This window comes from Oncorhynchus nerka, linkage group LG10, assembly GCF_034236695.1.
Source record: "Oncorhynchus nerka isolate Pitt River linkage group LG10, Oner_Uvic_2.0, whole genome shotgun sequence".
NCBI lineage: Eukaryota > Metazoa > Chordata > Actinopteri > Salmoniformes > Salmonidae > Oncorhynchus > Oncorhynchus nerka.
Window position 1 is genome coordinate 45,567,046 of NC_088405.1, and position 25,745 is coordinate 45,592,790.

Sequence of the window (25,745 nt, forward strand, 5' to 3'; positions counted from 1 at the left end):
AACCTGCTCCAGAGCACTAAGGACCTCAGACTGGGGCAAAGGTTCACCTTCAAACAGGACAACGACGCACATAACTAAGACAACGTAGGAGTGGTACAGGACAAGTCTCTGAATGTCCTTGAGTGGCCCAGCCAGAGCCCGGAATTGAACCTGATCGAACATTGCTGGAATGACCTGAAAATAGCTCAGTAGCAGCACTCCCCATCCAACCTGACAGAGCTTGAGATGATCTGCAGTGAAAAATCAGAGAAACTCCCCAAATACAGGTGTGCCAAGCTTGTAGCATCATACCCAAGAAAACTCTAGGCTGTAATCGCTACCAAAGGTCCTTCAACAAAGTACTGAGTAAAGCGTCTGAATACTTATGTAAATATGATATTTCAGTAGTTTCTTTTTAAATGCATTTTTGCTTTGTCATTATGGGTATTGTGTTTAGATTTATGAGTGGAAAAAAACTATTTAATCCATTTTAGAATAAGGCTGTAACCTAACAAAATGTGGAAAAGTCAAGGGATCTGAATACCTTCCGAATGCACTGTACAAAGTACTATAGTTAAAAGTACAAAAACAATCCCTTAAACTGCGCACTGAGGCTTGTTATGATACATTCTGCTTTTGCATATTATAGGTCAGCTTGTTTCATTTCCTCTATTCTGGGTATTCGTTTGCTGGTTAGAAAGTACAGACAGAGATTGTTCTAGTCTGCTGTCTATACAAATTTTCTCCAGATAGTTAATAGTTGTTAGATGAGAGAGACACATGTGCATGTGGGAAAGAAAGAGGAAAGATAGTTGAGAGAGAGATAGAGAGAGAGAGGCATGCCAATTGTGAGAGTGTCTGTTGAGCTTTTGCATATTTCAGTTGGACACAGTTCCAATGTACAGTACCTGTCAAAAGTTTGGACACACCCATTTATTCCATTTTTTTGTTTTTACTATTTTATACATTGTAGAATAATAGTGAAGACATCTAACGAAAAAAAGTGTTAAACAAATCAAAATATATTTTATATTTAAGATTCTTCAAAGTAGCCACCCTTTGCCTTGATGACAGCTTTGCAAACTCTTGGCATTCTCCAGATGGAAGCCACGCCTCAGTAAAAGGCACATGACAGCCCGCTTGGAATTTGCCAACAGGCACCTAAAGACAACCAGACCATGAGAAACAAGATATACACACACTTCAAAAATCAGTGTCGATGAAGAGGAGGAGACATGGATTGTGTATGTGTTCCATTCAGAGGGTGAATATGGGCAAGACAAAAGATGTAAGTGTCTTTGAACAGTGTATGGTAGTAGGTACCATGGGGCACCAGTTTGAGTGTGTCAAGAACTGCAATGCTGCTAGGTTTCACATTCAACAATTTCCCATGTATCATGAATGGTCCACCACCCAAAAGACATCCAGACAACTTGACACAAATGTGGCAAGCACTGGAATCAACATGGGCCAGCATCCCTGTGGAACGTATTCGACACCTTGCAGAGTCCATGCCCCGACGAATCGAGGCTGTTCTGTGGACAAAAGGGGTGCAACTCAATATTTGGAATTTGTTCCTTATGCTTTGTATACTCATTGTATTTCCACACTGAGTTTGAATTATGAGAATTCCCATTTAGTGTAAGAGCTGTTTGAAAAGGCTTTATGAAATTTCAGCCTGTTTTGGTGGGAGGGAGTTTTGGCCTTCCATGGTGACATGTAATATTCAAATCATAGTGTAAAAGCAGGTGAGCTGGATCTACTGTTTCTGGACATTTTTTGGTGTTTTGTGTGAGAGGATCTAGCATAAAACATCAATCCTGTTTTAACAATTAAAATACATTTGTGAAGCTTGCCACTTCCTGTTGGACACAACAAGCTTCCATTCCCCATGTTACAAGGGGATTTAGGGCTGATTTAACATGAATTCGTTAGCCCTGTTATTTTATTTGGCACTTAATATAATATTTTTTTTATTCAACCACTTGATAAGGGAAAATGTTTTGTTACCAGAATGTTCAAATTAGGTGAAATCAAATGTTTTTTATGGGACTAAGTTACACTTCTCAAAAAAGCACCAAATTGGTTAAACGACCTGCTTGTCAATGATTTTAGAAGGAGGCATAATGATGATTTAATTGATTTCACTTTCCATATCTGTCTAGACTTGTAAGATATCTAGACACAAAGTGTGACTGACTACCTCCAGAGGTGGTCCGGAAGATCTGATCACAATCAGATCCCAATGCATCTTCGTCTACACCATGGTTCCCAAACTCGGTCCTGGGTCCCTTCCCGGGTAAACGTTTTGGTTTTTGCTTTAGCACTACACAGCTGATTCAAATAACCAACTCATCATCAAACTTAGATTATTTGAATCAGCTGTGTTGTGCTAGGGCAAAAAACTAATTGTGCACCCAGGGGGCCCCAGGAACGAGTTTGAGAAACCTCGGTCTACACCTGTCTGTGGGCACAATCAGAATGTGGACAAGATCAGAAGAAAGGAGGCATGTTAGAACCAGGTATAAAACAGGGCTATAGTCACAGCTAGTCAGTGTTGTGTCCTTGGGCCTGTTAAAGAAGTGACTGAGTAGGAGTGGCGGTCCCAAGGTCTAGGTGGTGGCAGGCTGAAGGTCACTGTCACTCTGCTCTGACTCAATATTGTTAGAGGGTTTAAACACAATTTTATGCTTGGATGTTTGTTTTGGCCTGCCCGGAGTGTCAGGTGGGCAAGGTTTGCACTGTCTGGACTTTTCTATTGGTTCCATTGCAACAGGCAGGCTAAATCAAGAAAAGCTAGTATTTGGAACCCAGGTCTGGTCTTGTCTGTCCCGGACAGTGGGTCCAAGTTACAGGTCAGAAATGTAGGCTTCTAGGCCCATTAAACCATCCTCAAGTAGATTTCCTAAACAGACATACGCACAGGTCAATTTGTGCTCAGTAAGGAATAAACCCAGGCCTGGCCAATTTAGGCCCTAATGTCAAAGTAACCCAGGAAAGTGTCTCTAATCATAGTAACCATCTCATGATTTGCCTCTGGAGATAGAGAGGATGGGATCAATGAACAAACAGATGGTTGTCTGAGAAACAGGAGGTTAACAGCTATCTTCATGAAAGTAGTGTAGATGACACTCACAATGTCATCACCATCATCATTGATCATCGGTGACTAAAGCCTTGAACAGACCACCGAGACTGGACGCAGTACTTAGCACCTCTGCCCAGAATGTCGACATTCAAGATTTTTTGTGTGTTCATATTGCACAGAATTTGGCGGTCAGTCTAGTAAAAATACTTCAGACCAGAACGACTGGTGGCATTAGCATGTCTTTCTTATTAAGCCTACTGTCTTCTTCAAGTTTAGCTGGAATTTAGGCCAAAAGGATTTGAGAAATTTGATTGATTGACGATAGCGCTAACATCCTGACCACACTGCCCGCGTTGCATGCGAGTGTTGCAAAATAAATGTACTTGTACACGTTATTCAATAATTTCACACAAACTGCTCACATGTTCCACCTCTCCCATCTCCTCACTGGTTTTAGGACCATATACTCACGTGCATGATTGAAATATAAACACAAATTTGGTTGACTTAAAATGGGTCAGAATTCTACAAAAGAAAGAAGGATGTTGTGCATTTCATGTAAAATAACCATCTAATGTTTATATCCCAGGACAAATTAGCTAGCAACAGCGAGCTAACTAGCTAAATGTCCATGAATGTTCTAGGTTAATATAGTTAGTTCAGAGAACATTTTGATAATTCAACCTGTGTGCCCTGATCGCGTCTGGAGGGAATAGACAAAATCAACATGCGCGCGATGGCGTTTGCCAGATCAAGTCAGCATGTAAGACATTGGTCTACATCTCGTCTTGCGCTACGCAGAATATTAGATCTCAGCAACGACTGGAGAAGTGTTTAAGATCACAACTTCCTTATGATATAGAGTGCATTTGAAAAGTACTCAGACCCTTTGACTTTTTCCAAATGTTGTTACGGTACAGCCTTATTCTAAAATGGATAAAATTAATCAATGTCCTCAGCAATCTACACACAATACCCCCTAATGACAAAGTAAAAGCAGGTTTTTAGAAATGTATTAAAAACAAAAACAGACCCTTTGCTATGAGACCTGAAATTGAGCTCAGGTGCACACTGTCTCCAATGTTTATCCTTGAGATGTTTCTACATTTTGATTGGACATGATTTGGAAAGGCACACACCTGTCTATTTAAGGTCACACAGTTGACAGTCCATGTCAGAGCAAAAATCAAGCCATGAGGTTGAAGGAATTGTACGTAGAGCTCAGAGACAGGATTGTGTCCAGGCACAGATCTGGGGAAGGGTAGCAAAACAATTATGCAGCATTGATGGCCCCCAAGAACGCAGTGGCCTACATCCTTCTTAAATGGAAGAAGTTTGGAACCACCAAGAGTCTTCCTGGAGTGGGCCGTCCCGGCCAAACTGAGCAATCGGGGGAGAAGGGTCTTGGTCAGGGAGGTCACCAAGAACCCAATGGTCACTCTGAAAGAGCTGTAGAGTTCCTCTGTGAAGATGGGAGAACCTTCCAGGAGGACAACCATCTCTGCAGCACTCCACCAATCAGGCCTTTATGGTAGAGTGGCCAGATGGAAGCCACTCCTCAGTAAAATACACATGACAACCCACCTTAAGACTCTCAGACCATGAGAAACAAGATTCTCTGGTCTGATGAAACCAAGATTGAACTATTTGGCCTGAATGTCAAGCATCACGCCTGGAGGAAACCTGGCACCATCCTTACGGTGAAGCATGGTGGTGGCAGCATCATGCTGTGGGGATGTTTTGCAGCGGCAGGGACTGGGAGACTAGTCACGATCGAGGCAAAGATAAACAGAACAAATTACAGAGAGATCCTTGATGAAAACCTGCTCCAGAGCGCTCAGGACCTCACCTCGCTAAGGTTCACCTTCCAACAGGACAACGACCCTAAGCACACAGCCAAGACAACGCAGGAGTGGCTTCGGGACAAGTCTCTGAATGTCCTTGAGTGACCCAGACAGAGCCCAGTCTTGAACTCGATCGAACATCTCTGGAGAGACCTGAAAATATATGTGCAGTTTAGCATCTGCTTCATTTGATCACTTTTTTATAGACCGAGTCACTGGGGCTTCCTGCTTCAATTTTTGCTTGTGAGCAGGAATCAAGAGGAGACAATTGTGGTCAGATTTACCAATGAAGGGCGAGGGAGAGCTTTGTATGCGTCTCTGTGTGTGGAGTACAGGTGATCTAGAATTGTTTTCTCCCTGGTTGCGTATGTAACATGTTGATAGAAAGGTAAAACCGATTTAAGTTTCCCTGCATTAAAATCCCCAGCCACTAGGAGCACCGCCACTGGGTGAGCGGTTTCCTGTTTGCTTATTTCCTTATACAGCTGACTGAGTGCAGTCTTAGTGGCAGCATCTGTCTGTGTTGGTAAATAAACAGCCACGAAAAGTATGGATGAAAACTCTCTTGGCAAATAGTGTGGTCTACAGTTTATTATAAGATACTCTACTTCAGGCGAGCAAAATCTAGAGACTTCCTTCGATTTTGGGCACCAGCTGTTGTTTACAAATATGCACAGACCGCCCCCCCTCATCTTACCTGTGTGCTGTTCTATCTAGCCAATGCAGCGTATATCCCGCTAGCTGCATATCCATGTCATCATTCAGCCACGATTCCGTGAAACATAAGATGTTACAGTTTCTGATGTCCCGTTGGTAGGATATTCGTGATCGTACCTCGTCTAATTTATTGTCCAATGATTGCACATTGGCAAGCAATATTGATGGTAACGGCAGCTTTCCCACAATCCTTATGAGGCACCCCGCTCTGTGTCCTCTGTACCTGCGTCCCTTTCTCTTGCCAATGACGGGGATGTTGGCCTTGTCGGGTGTTCGAAGTACATCCTGTTGAAGAAAAAATCTTTGTCTCTCCCCAGTTTACGTGAGTGATCGTTGTCCTGATATCCAGAAGCTCTTTTTTTCCGTAAAATACGGTGGCAGAAATATTATGTACAAAATAAGTTACAAATAACGCCAAAAAACCCTACATAATAGTACAATTGGTTAGGCACCCGTGAAAACTGATGCCATTTCTTCCATCGCCATTTTAATACAAACTTGTAGCGTCATACCCAAGAAGACTCAAGGCTGTCATCACTACCAAAGGTACTTCAACAAAGTACTGAATAAAGGGACTGAATACTTGTACATTTGATATCAGTTTTTTATTTTTATTCTTAAAAACTGTTTTTGCTTTGTCATTGAGGTTTGTGTGTAGGTTGATGAGAAAACTATTTAATCAGTTTTAGAATAAGGCTGTAATGTAACAAAATGTGGAAAAAGTCAAGGGGTCCTGAATACTGTCCGAAGGCACTGTATATATTTTTATAAGCAATGTGCTGACAGTTATCACAGGTGAAGTGAGACGATACAGATGACGTTGCTCATGATGTGCGCCCCTCAAATTATACAAATGTAACAGTCTGAGTTTGTGGCACACTTGAGAGTTCCTCAAGGCACACCAATATGCTGCAGCACACCAGTTGACAACCACTGCAGTAGAGGGTTGTGGTCAAGGGAGTGGGTTGGGTTCTGTGTCCTTAGTTTACAGCCTTTGCCTCAGTCAGTTCAAGACAATGCTGTAGGCACAATGCTGTAGGCTTTTAAACATCCGTTAAAACAGACTCTCAAAGCAGAAGTGTGAATGTTTATTTTCTTCTGTGCTTCCTATTTCTCTGTGTGTGTGTGTGTGATCTGCAGGGTCACACAGCTTTAACATCTGCAGTTTTGGGGCGGCTACATATGCAAAGTGGAGACTGGAGAGCTTGCCTCAGTTGGCTTTACCAAAGGCTTTTATGTCTTAGTAAATAGTGTATAATTAAGAAATAAGGCCCGGGGGGGGGGGGGGGGGGTATGGCCAATATACCATGGCCAAGGGCTGTTCATATATGCACAACGCAATGCAGAGTGTATGGATATAGCCCTTAGCCGTGTTATAATGGCAATAACTGGAGCAGTAAAAATAAATGTTTTGTCATACGGTCTGATATTACACGGCTTTCAGCCAATCAGCCTTCAGGGCTCGATCCTCTCAGTTTATAATATCCCTTTGGTTGGTTTATCACTTGAGTTGATCTAAAATAGCAAATATCTGTGCAATCACAGGTCAAATCGTCTAGTGATAACCTGTGAGGTCTAAATCGGAGCCCTTATCCAATTGAAGTGAGTTAACGGGCGCAGCAGCTGCTTTTCATGCCTTGTCCAGATGGACTGGGGAGTGGTGCAGGGGGTTAAACAAACTCTTAAGCAGTGCCAGATGTTGTCTCATGCACCGTTTACATCTTGACACATTTCATTACATCATATTCATGCAAAATATGACCTTTTCATTCAAGATAGGAGAAACATTTAGCTTACTTACTTTTTCCTTAACTTGTTTCGATAGCTTGACTTCCTAGAAAGTTATCTTACAGAACTGCTATCTATCTATACTGTAGCTAGCGACCTCCAGGTGGAGGTCGCTAGCTACAGTATAGATATAGATACAATAAGTATCATCAAAAACAAACGTCATTACAATCAAGTGGTTGAAACCAGTTCAGGGAACAGAACCAAAAACCGGAAAATGTCATTTTTCAAGGAACAGAAACATAACTAAAGTGATCAATACTGTTCCCGGAAGAGAACATGGGAACTGGTTTTATTTCATTATTACAATATTTTACGTTCCAGGCATTTTTTCCCCCACAAAAAAAATGCAACAAAGCACCTACACTTTGCAAAAAAGCCCTCTCTGTCACGTTGGATTTATTAACAACAAAAAGGTAAGACGTGTTTTTATTTATTGTGCCGCTCTGCACACACAAACTTGTTAGCTAACCTTTTTGCTCAAGCTTGTTAGCTAGCTAGCTCAGAGGACATTCAAAGTTCTTCCATGGAAGTCGCTCCGACTAGGTATAATTCTGTGGACCTTATTCCGATAATGCATGTCATAACAAGTTACCCAGCACTTCAAACCTCCTCCTCAACCCTCTCTCCCCAGTTCCACCTGTAAAATTTCAGTCGCATCTTGTGCCATAGGCAACACTTTTCTGTCCATGACGCATGTAAACAACTAGCTTTCCTGCTCTTTCTGCACTGATTGGCGAAGTCATTTAATGAGCTAAATGTAAAAAAAACTTGATTCACAGGTTAAAAAGTAACAGAAAATAATTATATAAACCGGCCCTTTTTTTTGGTTCGAAGCGGTTCAGGACATTATTTTGCTGGTCGGAAGTGTTGAGCGGAACGAAAAAATAGTGGTTCTGTTCAGAACGAAATGATTGGCTAAAGAAATTTGGGTCCAACCATGACAATAAACTTTAAACGGGAGGCAACAGTCATAAAGTAGAATTGTCTTAACAGCCAATGTGTATTATTTTTTAAACATACTATTAAAATATCACGAACTTATAGGAAGTGTCGTCCGGGTTAGGGAAGGGTTTGACCGGCTGGGATTCCCTTGTCCCATTGCGCTCTAGTGACTCCTTGTGGCGTGCCAGGTGCCTGCAACTTACCCCGATCACCATCTGGGCAATGATGTTTCCTCCGATACATTGGTGTGGCTGGCTTTCAGGTTAAGAGCGCAGTACAAGTACTTTCAATTCAAAAAATGCTTTCAATTGTTCCAAACTTTGGGGCATCTTCAGTCCAGCTTGAGTCCATTGAAGAACAGGAAGTGACCAAACCACAGAAGATGAAAATGTGGTTTTGGATAATGGCTTTATGGGATAGCTAGCAACATGTAACAATTACCCATTCCAATAAGTACTATTTTAATAGTAATATTAAATAATACACATTGGCTGCTAATCCAATTATATTATGACTGTAGCCTCCCATTTAAGTGTATTGTTTTTGAAGAGAATGAATAGGTGAAGGTTGCTAGCTACAGTGGTATCAACAACCTAGCCTAGCCTAGCTTCTAGCTAGCTGCTCTGCGAGTTAGCTTGTTTTGCTATAAAGTAACTAAACAAACATGTTTTATTATCACCTAAAATAATCTAGTTCTCCTGTCTTGAATGAAAAGGCCATATTTTTAAATCTCCCAAAATAAATTTGATTGTTTGACAAGAGACAGGCTCCCCTCCATACTGCGTTACGAACACTACACTTGTCCGTTCATTAACAGGGCAATGCCGCGTTCAAAACAACTGGGAACTCTGAAATATCTGACTTCAAAACAACTGGTAACTCTGAATAAAAAGGGGCTCAGACTGGGAAAAATCTTTTGAATGGTCATCCAACACGGAATTCCAAGTCGGGAACTGGGGACTCTTTCTAGAGCTCCAACTGTACGACCTGAAGATCACTGACGCCATGATTTGACTTGGTTTTTTCCAAGTTCCCACGTATCTTATTACGACATAATAAAATACGTCATGACGTGTACGGGGCATGAGGCTACAGTGTGGAACTCAAAACAAACGCGTTTGGTAGGCTAAAACTTTGTGTAATGTTTCCAACACCACACGTACAAGACACTGTCAACAAAATCCCATCCCACAACAATTTTGACATAGGCATATCTTGATTTAGGCTAAATTAGCCTAGGGTGATGGCATTTTGTCATTGCCACTACCTGGAGGAAAACTTTATTTTGGTCAAAACTGGACATTTTTTTTATTAACTAGGCAAGGCAGTTAAGAACAAACTCGTATTTGCAATGACTGCCTAGGAACAGTCGGGGGTCAGAACGGCAGATTTGTACCTTTTCAGCTCGGGGATTCGATCTATCAACTTTTCCGTTACTTGCCCAACGTTCTAATCACAAGGCTACCCGCCGCCACAGTTAAACAGCAGATGCTTCGTATCTCACAGAAGATGGAAAATGACTGCATGGCGGCAAACGCTCGGATCATGAGATGGATATCGCGCATTTACGCACAAAGGTAACGAATGTTGAGAGTAGGCCTATTGTATCATAGAAACGTAAATAACGATAACTGGTCAATTACATTATCAATTGGAAAGTGAATGACAATCTCACTTGTCCCATAGCACATACTGCAAAACATCAGCAGTAGACCAAGGCCTAATGGATAGCCTATGACATTTCTGCCACAGTATGCCTATTTCAGATTGGAACTACCACATTTTGTTGAGTGTTGCCATGTTCGCGGTTTTCCGGCAAAATTGGTGTACTTTGAAAACGATGTCGCTGGTGAAAATGTATTTGTAGCGGGTTGCAGGTTTTGAGGCTAGTTCTAAATTGCACCGCGGCCGCCATAATATTTCTCTTAAAAATATATTTCACTGTGTGTGACCTGCTGCTGACTGTCAGGCAGTGAGGCAGGCTGTTGCTGAGTGAGTTGTGGGGAGAGCGTGTGTGTTGATAGAGCAGTACAGCTATTGAGTCATGTGAGCGAGAGGCGAGAGCAGCACGAAAGCACTGATAACTTTTTACCAGTTGTAGGTAGGTCATTGTCATTTTGGAGACACCTATTTGCAACCCATTTTACATAAAACATATTAATACGCTAGAATTGATGCACATCAATAAATAATGGAAACAATACACTAGAGGAGGTGGTATAATTTCGACTGCTTAAGAATACGGTATCAAGCGAAGTGCTTGCTGCCCGAGTGGAAATTTGAAATGCATGTTATGGAACTCCCTCCCGTGGTTCTTTTTATGGGGTTAAAGTCCTCAATGAAACGGACATTAACCTAAATGTGAAGAATGATACATTTGCCTCTGTTGGCTATCAAGTAGCCTATAATGTATATGCCATTCTAGGTTACCATTTGATACAATAAATATGTTGAAATCACTGGAGTCATTGCAAATCCATTTGTGCCACTTGTGTAGCCTACCTGGAGCTGGCAAACCAATTTAATAAATAGCCTATAACTTTAGTTTATTGTTGTTGTAGCCTTGTGTTATTATGCGATTATTAATGGACATGTTTAGTTAAAACAATTGGAAATGATCTAAACTCTATTGCAATTGCCATTCAGTTGTTAGAACGCATACGATTGACGTAACAGTGGTCAGATTAGGCTACAGGTAAAACAAATTTAAAAAAAATAAACACTGGCTGTTGTTGATGAACATATTCAGGCCATATACATATTCTTAATATTTAATTCAGTGATTGAAATTATGACCCCAACATATTCCAGCAGGATTTTGGGAAGCACAAGCAGTTCTTACCTCTTAATCTGCCTCGCTATTCATGTTGAATTAATTTGTCTGTTAATTTGAATTAAGCAAGCTGCTAAATCTACTACCTCATTCCCATATTGTTATTTATTTTTGCTCCTTTGCACCCCAGTATCTCTACTTGCACATTCACTTTCTGCACATCTATCACTCCAGTGTTTAATTGCTGAACTGTAATTTTTTTCGCCACTATGGCCTATTCATTACCTTACCTCCTTAATCTTACTACATGTGCACACACTGTATATATACTTTCCTATTATGTTATTGACTGTATGTTTGTTTATCCCATGTGTAACTGTGTTGTTTGTGTCGCACTGCTTTGCTTTATCTTCACCAGGTCTCAGTTGTAAATGAGAACTTGTTCTCAACTGGCCTACCTGGTTCAATAAAGGTTCAATAAAATAAAATAAAAATATATTTTAAAAAATACTTCAATTTACATCTTGTCTAGGCTAATGTAGACTATTTAACATGAGATGTAGGCCTATCACGGTCTATAGGCTACCTGCCTTTATCTAAGCAAATCATGGCAAAATTGAATTACAATCATCCCAGATTTTAGTCTGTAGCCTATGCCTATTGAAATGTGTCAATCTTGCAAATGGGCCATTTGTAGTCTGAACATTTGGCACATAATAACAGCAGAAATAAAGCCTAACATTAGTTTTTTATGTTCATCCAAGTTTTTCTTGTTCAGAGATTTCAAGATCTTCTGTCCAACTTTCAGCACTCAAACTCTCCTTTGAGATATATCTATAGTTATGAACATGCACAAAGGGGATTTATTTACAATTATAAACCTGGTTCAAGCCCTGAATGCTGATTGGCTGAAAGATGTTTTTTTTACTGCTGTAATTACGTTGGTAACCAGTTTCTAATATCATTCAGGCATCCCCTAGGTTTGCGGTATATGGACAATATAACACAGCTAACCGCTGTATCCAGGCACTCCGCATTGCATCATGCAAAGAACAGCCGTTAGCCGTGGTATATTGGCCATATACCATACCCCCTTGTACAAATAATCTGGCAAGTTTAATAAAGGCAAATGATCTTTTCTCTTGACACATATTCAAATTCATTTATTAGGTCATGTCATAGCTTACAATCATTTTTTAATTGTTAGACACTACAGCACTGTTGGAGCTGGGAACTAAAGCATTTCGCTACACCCGCAATAACGTGCTAAAAATGTGTATGTGACAAATAACATTTGATATGATTCATTATTTTGAGGAAACCTGAATTTTGCTTCTAATATCTTTGCAAGTTACTATGATATTCCTTCTTAATTGGCTCGATAAATTTATGGAAAAACATTTTATTGTATAAATATGGCAATTCTTCTCTTGCTGTGAAAAAAAGGTTTTTGGCAGTGTTTGACTGGTCATTGGGTTAGACATTTTAGCTTGACCTGGCAACCCTGTCGGTTTTGCCTAAAAACATTTAATATTTACAAAATCTTGTAAAAGTTCAAGGAAGAGAGTATGCTATTTTAGTTTCAACGACACAGGGTAGCAACAAGCTCACACACCCAGGGTGTGAGCAACAAGCTCACAGGAGAGATTGGATTGCTTTGCTTACCTCCAACCACGGTCGCCAGGTGAAAATAGAGCAGAAACCTCAGCAGCAAATGGATCCGTAAAGTTTCTCTGCTGTATAATTCCCACGTCATTATTGTCTTCTGTCGCCTATGTAGCCTACTTTTTAATATTGATCTTCCTTCAAACATATTTTTTTCCCCCTGCTGATACGTTAATTATTTTAACTGCGTTGGAATAACAATCTTTGACACGTGACACTCTATGCTACAATGTCACGAGTAAAAGTAAGTTACAAGTAGTCCTACCAAATTTTTGTGACTTGATGTCTTGCAGGAGGATATACTGTTGGCAAAATAATGCACTCCAACTAAAACCGCACATGCGCGCTCGCTCCTCCACCAACCTTCTCTCTCTGTCTCGCTCCTCCCCCTACCCACACTCTTTTAGCTGTTGAATGTTCCTCCATTCCAAAAACAACTGCATAAGTGTATTTTGACACCTAATTGTAATTACAGTAGATGGTTTGACTGATTTTATCTATATATAGATATACAGTGGGGCTAAAAAGTATTTAGTCAGCCACGAATTGTGCAAGTTCTCTCATTTAAAAAGATGAGAGAGGCCTGTAATTTTCTTCGTAGGTACACTTCAACTATGAAAGACAAAATGAGAAAAAAAAATCCAGAAAATCACATTGTAGGATTTTTAATGAATTTATTTGCAAATTATGGTGGAAAATAAGTATTTGGTCAATAACAACATTTTATCTCAATACTTTGTTATATACCCTTTGTTGGCAATGACAGAGGTCAAACTTTTTCTGTAGGTCTTCACAAGGTTTTCACACACTGTTGCTGGTATTTTGGCCCATTCCTCCATGCAGATCTCCTCTAGAGCAGTGATGTTTTGGGGCTGTTGCTGGGCAACACGGACTTTCAACTCCCTCCAAAGATTTTCTATGGGGTTGAGATCTGGAGACTGGCTAGGCCACTCCAGGACCTTGAAATGCTTCTTACGAAGCCACTCCTTCGTTGCCCGGGCAGTGTGTTTGGGATCATTGTCATGCTGAAAGACCCAGCCACGTTTCATCTTCAATGCCTTTGCTGATGGAAGGAGGTTTTCACTCAAAATCTCACGATACATTGCAGATTCAGTCTTCCCAGCCTGGTGCAGGTCTACAATTTTGTTTCTGGTGTCCTTTGACAGCTCTTTGGTCTTGGCCATAGTGGAGTTTGTAGTGTGACTGTTTGAGGTTGTGTACAGGTGTCTTTTATACTGATAACAAGTTCAAACAGGTGTCATTAATACAGGTAACAAGTGTAGGACAGAGGAGCCTCTTAAAGAAGAAGTTACAGGTCTGTGAGAGCCAGAAATCTTGCTTGTTTGTAGGTGACCAAATACTTATTTTCCACCATAATTTGCAAATAAATTAATTAAAAATCCTACAATGTGATTTTCTGGATTTTTTTTCCAATTTTGTCTGTCATAGTTGAAGTGTACCTATGGTGAAAATTACAGGCCTCTCTCATCTTTTTAAGTGGGAGAACTTGCACAATTGGTGGCTGACTAAATACTTTTTTGCCCCACTGTATATATTATTTAATCCAAAGTATAATTTCAGTATTTGACCTTGGCTTCTGTTCTTTGTTACTTAATTTCCTGTTTGTGTGAAGTGTATGTATGTATGTGTCTGTATCTGTGCCTGCAGTCCTGTGCACGCTCACAGCCCCACACACATAGGCCTACATTTTGTTCACAACAAAACTGAAACTAGAAGGAGAGGAAACATGTTCAAAAAATATTTTAAATTCTCAAGACCATTGAGACAGAACCAAGAAAAAGTATGAAAATGTAGGCACTCACTACTGTAACTCACTCTGTATAAGAGCGTCCGCTAAATGCCAAAAACAAATGTAAATGTAAATAGTGTATGTGTGCCATTCAGAAGATGAATGGGCAAGACAAACTATTTTCACACTCAACAGTTTTCCGTGTGAATCGAAACTGGGTCAACACCCAAAGGACATTGAGCCAACTTGCCCCAACCGTGGGAAGCATTGGAGTCAACATGGGCCAGCATCCCTGTGGAACGCTTTCGACACCTTGTACAGTCCATTCCCCGACGAATTGAGGCTGTTCTGAGGGCTAAAGGGGGTGCAATATTAGGAAGGTGTCCCTAATGTTTTGTAAACTCAGTAAGCCCTACATTCATTAGAAAAATATATAACTCGGACCTATCGTATTATCAGGTGCGTATTACTCAAGGCCATCAGACTGTTAAATAACCATCACTAGGCGGCTTCCACTCAGTTACGTAAGTAACCCTGCACCTTAGAAGCTGCTGCCCCATATACATAGACTTGAAATCACTGGCCACTAATGGAACACTAGTCACTTTATTAATGTTTACATATTTTTGCTTTACACATCTCATATGTATATACTGTATTCTACTCTACTGTATTTTAGTCTATGCCACTGACATTGCCCATCCTAATATTTATATATTCCTTAATTCCATTCTTTTACTTTTAGGTAGTGTGTATTGTTGTGAATTGTTAGATATTACTGCACTGTTGGAGCTAGAAACACAAGCATTTTTCTACACCCGCAATAACATCTGCTAAACATGTGTATGTGAACAATAACATTTGATTTGATGGAGAAAAACGGTATACCATTTTTTTTTTAAGCCCTCGATGAAGATCTACCCAGACCAAAACATTGTTATACAGTATATGTTATGGAAAATGTGTAAAAGGGAAATCTATATATTTCCTGTGACCATATAGATCTATCAAACATGTGAAGTGTCAAGATCACTAGTGTGCTGGAGTTTTTTCACTCAGTAATGTATGTGCCCTCAACATGCTTTTTCTACACCAATTTTTGTTTCCCTACTAGTCATCGACCACCATCTACGTGCATATAGTGGATGAAAACGACAACGCGCCAGAGTTTCCAGAGGAGGAGTATGTGACGGTGCTGAGCGAGGGCCCCGACACCTTGGGGGCCACCATTGCCACAGTAACCGCCATCGACCCAGACGAGGGCCTCAACGGCACCCTCCGATACACCATCGACCACGGCAACCTGGCCCTCACCTTCTGCATCAATCAAACTACCGTAAGAATATGAACAGATATTTTACACACATTATGAAATTGCATTTTTGTCCACCCCAGTTTTATCATTGGAATGTGATGCAAAGCTAGGCAACGGTGTGCTTTAGGACCATGCAGACGCCTCCGAGCGGTTGGTTAGGCTGTTTGAAGTCTTTATCCGACTGGATTTAGGTTGTTTGTTTGGACATGTTTAGTAGCCTTTGTTTTGTCACTTTTCAGAAGTAAATGAACTTGGCAGGCTTTCACCTACTTTTCACACTGACACAGTAATAAACAGCTAACGTTATGTTACATGCTTCACTGTCATGGTGTACAGTAGAGGTCTGTACAGGATGGCTTTCTTCATCCCACACTCGCTCCCACCCAATACTGCAAGAACTGGTCTCAAACTCAACTGCAGTCTCACAATGTTATTTTAGGCATATGTGATGTAGCTCACTTGCCAGCCATGTTCCCAGCAACTTTGCACTCTATAGGCAATATCAAACGCGCAAAAATAACTTAAGAAATAGGTTAAATTACCAGAGAATTTCACATGGCCCTTATATTTTATTAATGGGCAATATCAGCCAATATGCTAGATGTGGTTTGAAGAGAGCAGTGTTGGATTGACTTGCACTTTCTCTTGAGCTATTTTATAGACTACCTTTTAGGAGTGGGAAGATTTTCAGATGGAGAAATATGGGTGATCAATATATAGGCCTATTTACAGGCAATGTAGTAAACTATAGCCTAATCACAGGCCTATTTAGGAAGTACTTTTCCTGTGAAAGATAACTGTCCTGTGCTTCTCAACCCATACATAGGCTATACATAGGCTATAGCCTACTTCATTTATTTGAGACCACACGCGCAACTGATCTCGCAGGTATGGCTACTGAACTGGAGGCAGCAAGAATGATGACAGCAACACTACATTTTGCATTTTCCAATAGGATATAGCCTACCTTTTAGGATGACGATTTGCAGGCAGAGACAAATAAATGGGTAATCCATACTTAATTGAAAATGCAAAGGTGCAATGCTCGCTCACCATAGTAGCTTAACATGCTGATCAGACAGCCTGTGCACGTGCACCCCCCACACCAGTCACGATCAGGACACGCAGGTTGAAATATCAAATGAACTCTGAACCAACTATAGTAATTTCGGGACAGGTCGATAAACTAACATTTAAGGCAATTTAACTAGCTAGCTTGCTGTTGCTAGCTAATTTAAAATAACAACATTGGGTTTTTATTTGACCTGAAATGCAAAAGGTCCTCTACTCTGACAATTAATCTACAGATAAAAGGGTAAACTGAGTTTGTTTTAGGTAATCTCTCCTCCTTCAGGCATCTTCTTCTTCTTTGGACTTTATATGGCGGTTGCACCCAACTTTAAGGTATATTACCACCACCAACTAGACCGGAGTGTGGACCTCAGTTCATCTCTCAATCACCCACGTGGGCATATGGTCCTAAAAACCAATGAGGAGATGGCACGTGGGTATATGCTCCTACAGCGTAACAGACTAAGATATAGTATAGAATACAGTATATACAGTGGGGCAAAAAAGTAAAAGCCACCAATTGTGCAAGTTCTCCCACTTAAAAATATGAGAGAGGCCTGTAATATTCATCATAGGTACACTTCTACTATGACAGACAAAATGAGAAAAAAAATCCAGAAAATCACACTAGGACTTTTAATGAATTTATCTGCAAATTATGGTGGAAAATAAGTATTTGGTCAATAACAAATGTTTATCTCAATACTTTGTTATATACCCTTTTTTGGCAATGACAGAGGTCAAACGTTTTCTGTAAGTATTCACAAGGTTTTCACACACTGTTGCTGGTATTTTGGCCCATTCCTCCATGCAGATCTCCTCTAGAGCAGTGATGTTTTAGGGCTGTTGCTGGGCAACACGGACTTTCAACTCCCTCCAAAGATTTTCTATGGAGTTGAGATCTGGAGACTGGCTAGGCCGCTCCAGGACCTTGAAATGCTTCTTACGAAGCCACTCCTTCGTTGCCCGGGCGGTGTGTTTGGGATCATTGTCATGCTGAAAGACCCAGCCACGTTTCATCTTCAATGCCCTTGCTGATGGAAGGAGGTTTTCACTCAAAATCTCACGATACATGGCCCCATTCATTTTTTCCTTTACACGGATCAGTCGTCCTGGTCCCTTTGCAGAAAAACAGCCCCAAAGCATGATGTTCCCACCCCCATGCATCACAGTAGGTATGGTGTTCTTTGGATGCAACTCAGCATTCTTTGTCCTCCAAACACGACAAGTTGAGTTTTTACCAAAAAGTTTTATTTTGGTTTCATCTGACCATATGACATTCTCCCAATCTTCTTCTGGATCATCCAAATGCTCTCTAGCAAACTTCAGACGGGCCTGGACATGTACTGGCTTAAGCAGGGGGATGCGTCTGGCACTGCAGGATTTGAGTCCCTGGCAGCGTAGTGTGTTACTGATGGTAGGCTTTGTTACTTTGGTCCCAGCTCTCTGCAGGTCATTCACTAGGTCCCCCCGTGTGGTTCTGGGATTTTTGCTCACTGTTCTTGTTATCATTTTGACCCCACGGGGTGAGATCTTGCGTGGAGCCCCAGATCAAGGGAGATTTTCAGTGGTCTTGTATGTCTTCCATTTCCTAATAATTGCTCCCACAGTTGATTTCTTCAAACCAAGCTGCTTACCTATTGCAGATTCAGTCTTCCCAGCCTGGTGCAGGTCTACAATTTTGTTTCTGGTGTCCTTTGACAGCTCTTTGGTCTTGGCCATAGTGGAGTTTGGAGTGTGACTGTTTGAGGTTGTGGACAGGTGTCTGTTATACTGATAACAAGTTCAAACAGGTGCCATTAATACAGGTAACGAGTGGAGGACAGAGGAGCCTCTTAAAGAAGAAGTTACAGGTCTGTGAGAGCCAGAAATCTTGCTTGTTTGTAGGTGACCAAATACATATTTTCCACCATAATTTGCAAATAAATTCATTAAAAATCCTACAATGTGATTTTCTGGATTTGTTCCCTCATTTTGTCTGTCATAGTTGAAGTGTACCTATGATGAAAATTACAGGCCTTTCATCTTTTTAAGTGGGAGAACTTGCACAATTGGTGGCTGACTAAATACTTTTTGCCCCACTGTACATATGAGATGAGTAATGCAAGATATGTAAACATTATTAAGTGACTAGTGTTCCATTCCTTAAAGTGGCCAGTGCCTATAGGCATATACATTTCTATGATTTCTATGCCTATAGGCAGCAGCCTCTAATGTGTTAGGGATGGCTGTTTAACAGTCTGATGGGCTTGAAATAGAAGCTGTTTTTCTGTCTCTTGGTCCAAGCTTTGATGCACCTGTCCTGACTTCGCCTTATGGATGATAGCGGGGTGAACAGGCAGTGGCTCGAGTGGTTGATGTCCTTGATTATCTTTTAGGCCTTCCCTTGACACCGGGTGCTGCAGGTGTCCTGGAGGGCGGGTAGTTTGCCCCTGGTAATGCATTGGGCAGATTGCACCACCCTCGAGCCTTTCAGTTGCGGGCGGTGCAGTTTCCGTACCAGGCGGTGATACAGCCCAACAGGATGCTTTCAATTGTGCATCTGTAAAAGTTTGTGAGGGTTTTAGGTGACAAGCAAATTTCTTTAGCCTCCTGAGGTTGAAGAGGCTCCTTTGCGCCTTCTACACCACACTGTTTGTGTGGGTGGTACATTTCAGTTTGTCAGTGATGTGTACGCCAAGGAACTTGAAACTTTCCACCTTCTCTACTGCGGTCGCGGCGATGTACATAGGGGGGTGCACCCTGTGCTTTTTCCGATCATCACCTTTGTTTTGTTGACATTGAGTGAGAAGTTGTTTTCCAGGCACCACACTCCCAGAGCCCTCACCTCCTCCCTGTAGGCTGTCTCGTCATCGTTGGTAATCAAGCCTACTACTGTTGTGTCATCTGCAAACTTGATGATTGAGTTGGATGCGTGCTTGGCCGAGCAGTCATGGGTGAACAGGGAGTACAGGAGGGGGCTGAGCACGCACCCTTGTGGGGCCTCAATGTTGAGGATCAGTGGAGTGGAGGTGATGTTTCCTACATTCACCACCTGGGGGCGACCCGTCAGGAAGTCCAGGACCCAGTTGCACAGGGCGAAGTTCAGACCAGGGCCTCGAGCTTAAAGATGAGCTTGGATGATGTTGAGTGCTGAGCTATATTCAATAAACAGCATTCTTACATGGGTATTGCTCTTGTCCAGATGGGATAGGGCAGTGTGCAGAGTGATGGCGATTGCATCGGCTGTGGATCTATTGGTGTCGGTAAGCATTTTGAAGTGGGTCTAGGGTGGCAGTTAAGGTAGAGGTTATATGACCCTTGACTAGTCTCTCAAAGCGCTTCATGATGACAGAGGTGAGTGCTACGGGGCGATAGTCATTAAGTTAATCTACCTTTACCTTCTTGGGTACAGGAACAATGGTGGCCATCTTGAAGCATGTGGGGACAGCAGACTGAGATAGGGAGAGATTGAAAATGCCCGTAAACACACAAGTCAGCTGGTCTGTGCATGCTCTGAGGACGCGGCTAGGGATGCCGTCTGGGCCAGCAGCCTTGCGAGGGTTAACACATTTGAATGTTTTACTCACGTCGGCCACTGAGACGGAGTGCCCACAGTCCTTGGTAGTGGGCTGTGTCGGTGGCACTGTGTTATCCTCAAAGCGTTTATCCACCTTGCCATGGTTAAATGTGTTGGTTTGCTCTTTCAGTTTTGCGTTAATGATACAATCTATCCACGGTTTCTGGTTAGGGTAGGTTTTAATAGTCACAGTGGCTACTACATCTCCTATACACTTCCTTATAAACTCAGTCACTGTATCCATGTATGCGTCTAGCCTTTTTTTGCAAGGTACTCAAAACATATCCCAGTCCACTTGATCAAAACAATCCTGAAGTGTGGATTCCGATTGGTCAGACCAGCGTTGAATAGCTCTTATTACGGGTACTTCCTGTTTGAGTGTCTGCCTATAGGAAGGGTAGAGCAAGATGGAGTCGTGGTCAGATTTGCCGAAAGGAGGGCGGGGGAGGGCCTTGTAAGCATTCCGGATGTTTGAATAGCAGTGGTTGATAGTTAGCAGCGTGAGTAGTACATGAGTAGTTGATCTTCAGCAGCCTTGTCCTCAAATTTGCTTTGTCAAAATCCCAAGCTACAATAAGTTTCCAGTTTGCATATAGAGCATGTCTTAAAGACATTACATTACATTTAAGATCAAAGTTTGTCTTTGTACTGTATTTGTAAGAGTTGTTCATTTGTTAGACTATTTGTTAAAGGTCCAACACAATATTGATGATTGAAAGATCTTGTATCTAGTTAAAGTCTTATCAAACACTTAAACATTCGGAAAGTATTCAGACCCCTTGACTTTTTCCACATTGTGTTACGTTATAGCCTTATTCTAAAATTCATTAAATCATTTTTTCTTCTTCATCAATCTACACACAATACCCCATTATGAAAATGCAAAAACCGGATTTTAGACATTTTAGAAAATGTATTAAAAATAAAAAAGATTTACATAAGTATTCAGACCCTTTACTCAGTACTTTGTTGAAGCACCTTTAGCAGCGAATACAGCCTCGAGTCTTCTTGGGTATGACGCTACAAGCTTGGCACACCTGTATTTGTGGAGTTCCTCCCATTCTTCTCTGCAGACCCTCTCAATCTCTGTCAGGTTGGATGGGGAGAGTCGCTGCACAGCTATTTTTAGGTCTCTCCAGAGATGCTCGATCAGGTTCAAGTCTGGCTGGGCCACTCAAGGACATTCAGAAACTTGTCCCGAAGCCACTTCTGCATTGTCTTGGCAGTGTGCTTCGGGTCATTGTCCTGTTGGAAGTTGAACCTTCACCATAGTCTGAGGTCATGAGCGCTCTGGAGCAGGTTTTCATCAAGGATCTCTCTGTACTTTGCGCCATTCATCTTTCCCGCGATCTTGACTAGTCTCCCAGTCCCTGCCCCTGAAAAACATTCCCGCAGCATGATGCTGCCACCACCATGCTTCACCATAGGGATGGTGCCATGTTTCCTCCAGACGTGATGCTTGGGTTTCTGGCTGAATAGTTCAATCTTGGTTTCATCAGAGCAAATAATCTTGTTTCTCATGGTCCGAGTGTCCTGTAGGTGCCAAGCGGGCTGTCATGTTCATTTTACTGAGGAGTGGCTTCTGTCTAGCCACTCTAACATAAAGGCCTGATTGGTGGAGTGCTGTAGAGATGGTTGTACTTCTGGAAGGTCCTCCCAACTCCACAGAGGAACTCTGGAGCTCTGTCAGTGTGACCATCGGGTTCTTGGTCACCTCCCTGACCAAGGCCCTTCTCCCCCGATTGTTCAGTTTGGCCGGGTGGCCAGCTCTAGGAAGAGTGGGTGGTTCCAGACTTCTTCCATTTAAGAATGATGGAGGCCACTGTGTTGTTGGGGACCTTCATTGCTACAGACATTTTCTGGTACCCTTCCCCAGATCAGTGCCTGGACACAGTCCTGTCTCGGAGCTCTACGGACAATTCCTTCGACCTCATGGCTTGTTTTTTGCTCAGACATGTACAATTTGTCATTTTGTGTTATTGTGTGTAGATTTATGAGTAAAAATATTTATTTAATCAATTTTAGAATGTTACGTAACAAAATGTGGAAAAGGGGGGTTTGAATACTTTCCGAATGCTCTGTACTTTTTGTTGTTGGGCCATGGGTCATAATAAATTGTGTAGAAATGCAGGAAATGTGCTTTTGTTTAGATGCCCCCAAAATGGAGGGCCCCCAGACCCCCTGCCAAGTTATGTCCCCCTCTGCAAATTGCACTGCTGGGTGATTTAAAAAGTCATAGTCAATCGATCAATTATATAATAATACTTTTAGCAAAAAATATATATTTTTAATTTACAATATGTAGAAACTTTGTGAAACATCACAGCACAGTTTAAAATATATGGCAAATAAAACTTGATGGTGTTCAGAGACAGATGGGGGGGATGTGGAGCTGAAAGATGCGACTAAATACGAACAAAATATAACTATTGTAATTGTTGTTGTTGTCGATTAATTTACTCCATTATGGAAGGGATTGTAGGGTTAGGAGAAAATAATAAAGGAAAATATATTTAAAAAAAGATATACAGTACCAGTCAAAAGATTAGACACATCTACTTATTCCAGGGTTTTTCTTTATGTTTACTATTTTCTACGTTGTACAATAATAGTGAAGACATCAAAACTATGAAATAACACCTATTGAATCATGTAGTAACCCAAAAAGTGTTAAACAAAACAAAATATATTTGAAATTTGAGATTCTTCAAAGTAACCACCCTTTGCCTTGATGACAGCTTTGCACACTTTTGGCATTCTCTCAACCAGCTTCATGAGTTAGTCACCTGGAATGCATTTCAATTAACAGATGTGCCTAGTTTAAAGTTAATTTGTTGAATTTATTTTGCTAATGTTTATGAGCTAATCAGTTGTGTTGTATACAGAAGATAACCCTATTTTGGTAAAAGACCAAGTTCATATTATGGCAAGAACAGCTCAAATAAGCAAAGAGAAATGACAGTCCATCATTACTTTAAGACATGAAGGTCAGTCAATACGAAACATTTCAAGAACTTTCAAAGTTTCTTCAAGTGCAGTGGCAACAACCATCAAGCGCTATGGTGAAACTGGCTCTCCTGAGAATTGCCACAGGAAAGGAAGACCCAGAGTTACCTCGGCTGCAGAGGATAAGTTTATTAGAGTTACCAGCCTCAGAAATTGCAGCCTAAGTAAATGCTTCACAGAGTTCAAGTAACAGACACATCTCAACTGTTCAGAGGAGACTGTGAATCAAGCCTTCGTGGTTGAATTGCTGCAAAGAAACCACTACTAAAGGACACCAATCATAAGAAGAGACTTGCTTGGGCTAAGAAACACGAGCAATGGACATTAGACCGATGGAAATCTGTCCGTCGGTCTGAAGAGTTTTTAGTTCCAACTGCTGTGTCTTTGTGAGACCCAGAGTAGGTGAATTTATGCCACGTGAATGGATGTGTGGTGAAACATTGATGAGGAGGTGTGGGGTTGCTTTGCTGGTAACACTGTTGGGGAATTATTTAGAATTCAAGGCACACTTAACCAGCATGGCCACCACAGCATTCTGCAGCGATACGCCATCCCATCTGGTTTGCGCATTTTGGGACTATGATTTGTTTTTCAATAGGACAATGACCCAAAACACACCTCCAGGCTATGTAAGGGCTATTGAACCAAGGAGAGTGATGGAGTGCTGCATCAGATTACCTGGCTTCCACAATCATCTGACCTCAACCGAATTGAGATTGTTTGGGATGAGTTGGACCGCAGAGTGAAGTAAAAGCAGCCAACAAGTGCTCATCATAAGTGGGCTCTCCTTCAAGACTGTTGTAAAAGCATTCCAAGTGAAGCTGGTTGAGAGAATGCCAAGAGTGCAAAGCTGTCATCAAGGCAAAGGGTGGCTACTTTGAAGAATCTAAAATCTATTTTGATTAGTTTAACATTTTTAGATTACTTCATGTGTAATTTCATAGTTTTGATGTCTTCACTATTATTCTACAATGTAGAAAATAGTTTAAAAAAATATAGAAAAACCCTTGAATGAGTAGGTGTGTCCAAACTTTTGACTGGTACTGTATATATACTGTATATATATTATTATGTCCCCATCACTTCTAAAACTAAAATTGCTCTTTTATTTAGACTGATACCTAATTTACTGTGCAGACCTTGATCCAAACACTATTTGTAAGCTTTTCAGATAGTTTAGCTTACCTGACTCAATGAAACCAATAGAATTGTTGCAGAAGTGAAAACCCTGCACTCAAGGCAGGCTAAAGCAAACACTCAAAGTATTTAAAATATTTCAGTAGGTATTTGATCCAAGGTCTGGTACTGTGTGTAGTTTGTGAACATACTGACTTGACTGTACAATATTTTGAATAGCATTGAGTGTTAAAGTAGTTGTCTTTTTGTGCATGGGTGTGTGCCCAGGGAAAGATTGTTGCAGTGAAGGAGCTGGACTTTGAGATCAGCAATGGACACTACGCACTTGTCGTCACAGCAACAGACCAGTGTCCCATCCATGCCCTCCGCCTGACATCCAGCACTACGGTGATGACAATGACAGAACACAGAAACACACACACACACCTACACACTTCACTCTTTATACACATCATGTTTATCAAGGCATTGTTTTTAATGTAGTTTGTACACATCATATTAAAGTTGCAATCTGTGATATTTGCAGGAGTTTTTGTTCATTAAAATGAATGACCCACATTTTTTTCTACAAAAAGTGAACTATTCCTTTAATCACATAAATATATATATAGGCCATACAGATCTCTGAACAAGTTGTTTCCACTGGTCTTTTCCAGGTGTTGGTGAATGTCCTGGATGTGAACGATGTGACCCCCACCTTCCCCAAGGTCTATGAGGGGCCCTTTAAGATAACAGAGGGCCAGCCGGGGCCCCGGGTCTGGACCCTCAAAGCCACTGACCAAGACTCTGGACTCAACGGCAAAGTGGAGTACAGCATCACTGCCGGAGACCCCCAGAGTGAGTAGGATGTGTGTGGGTTGGGGTTAGGGCTGTTACCGTGACGTATTACCGCCACACCAGCAGTCATGAGTCATGACCCACAGTCAAATTTACATGTGACCTTTGAGTCGTGGCAACTATAGTCGTAGCCAAAAGTTTTGAGAATGACACAAATATAAATTTTCACAAAGTCTGCTGCCTCAGTTTGTATGATGGCAATTTGCAAATACTCCAGAATGTTATGATGAATTGCAATTAATTGCGAAGTCCCTCTTTGCCATGCAAATTA

General features: G+C 41.4%; 2 protein-coding genes across 10 annotated transcripts in view; one reads left to right on the forward strand and one right to left on the reverse strand.

Annotated features, from left to right (window-relative positions):
- The window catches only part of vsir (V-set immunoregulatory receptor), a 91,176-nt gene extending 78,058 nt beyond the window's left edge, over positions 1-13,118 (reverse strand). For 2 of the 7 annotated variants that reach the window (XR_010464872.1, XM_065023450.1), the window contains exon 1: positions 12,800-13,117. Coding sequence is in view for 2 of the 7 variants with exons in the window: in XM_065023450.1 (XP_064879522.1) it covers positions 12,800-12,947 (148 nt within the window). In the remaining 5 variants the exon portion in view is untranslated. Of the gene's footprint in view, positions 1-1,035; positions 1,881-4,916; positions 5,541-12,799 lie in introns of those variants that run through there. The other 5 variants (XR_010464874.1, XR_010464873.1, XR_010464877.1 and 2 more) reach the window with 5 other exon arrangements.
- Positions 1-25,745, forward strand: part of LOC115135377 (cadherin-23-like) — a 171,483-nt gene that overhangs the window by 55,538 nt on the left and 90,200 nt on the right. For all 3 annotated transcript variants that reach the window (XM_065023447.1, XM_065023448.1, XM_065023449.1), the window contains 3 exons: positions 15,664-15,885; positions 24,905-25,024; positions 25,294-25,474. In XM_065023447.1, coding sequence (XP_064879519.1) covers positions 15,664-15,885; positions 24,905-25,024; positions 25,294-25,474 — 523 coding nt within the window. The remainder of the gene's footprint in view (positions 1-15,663; positions 15,886-24,904; positions 25,025-25,293; positions 25,475-25,745) is intronic.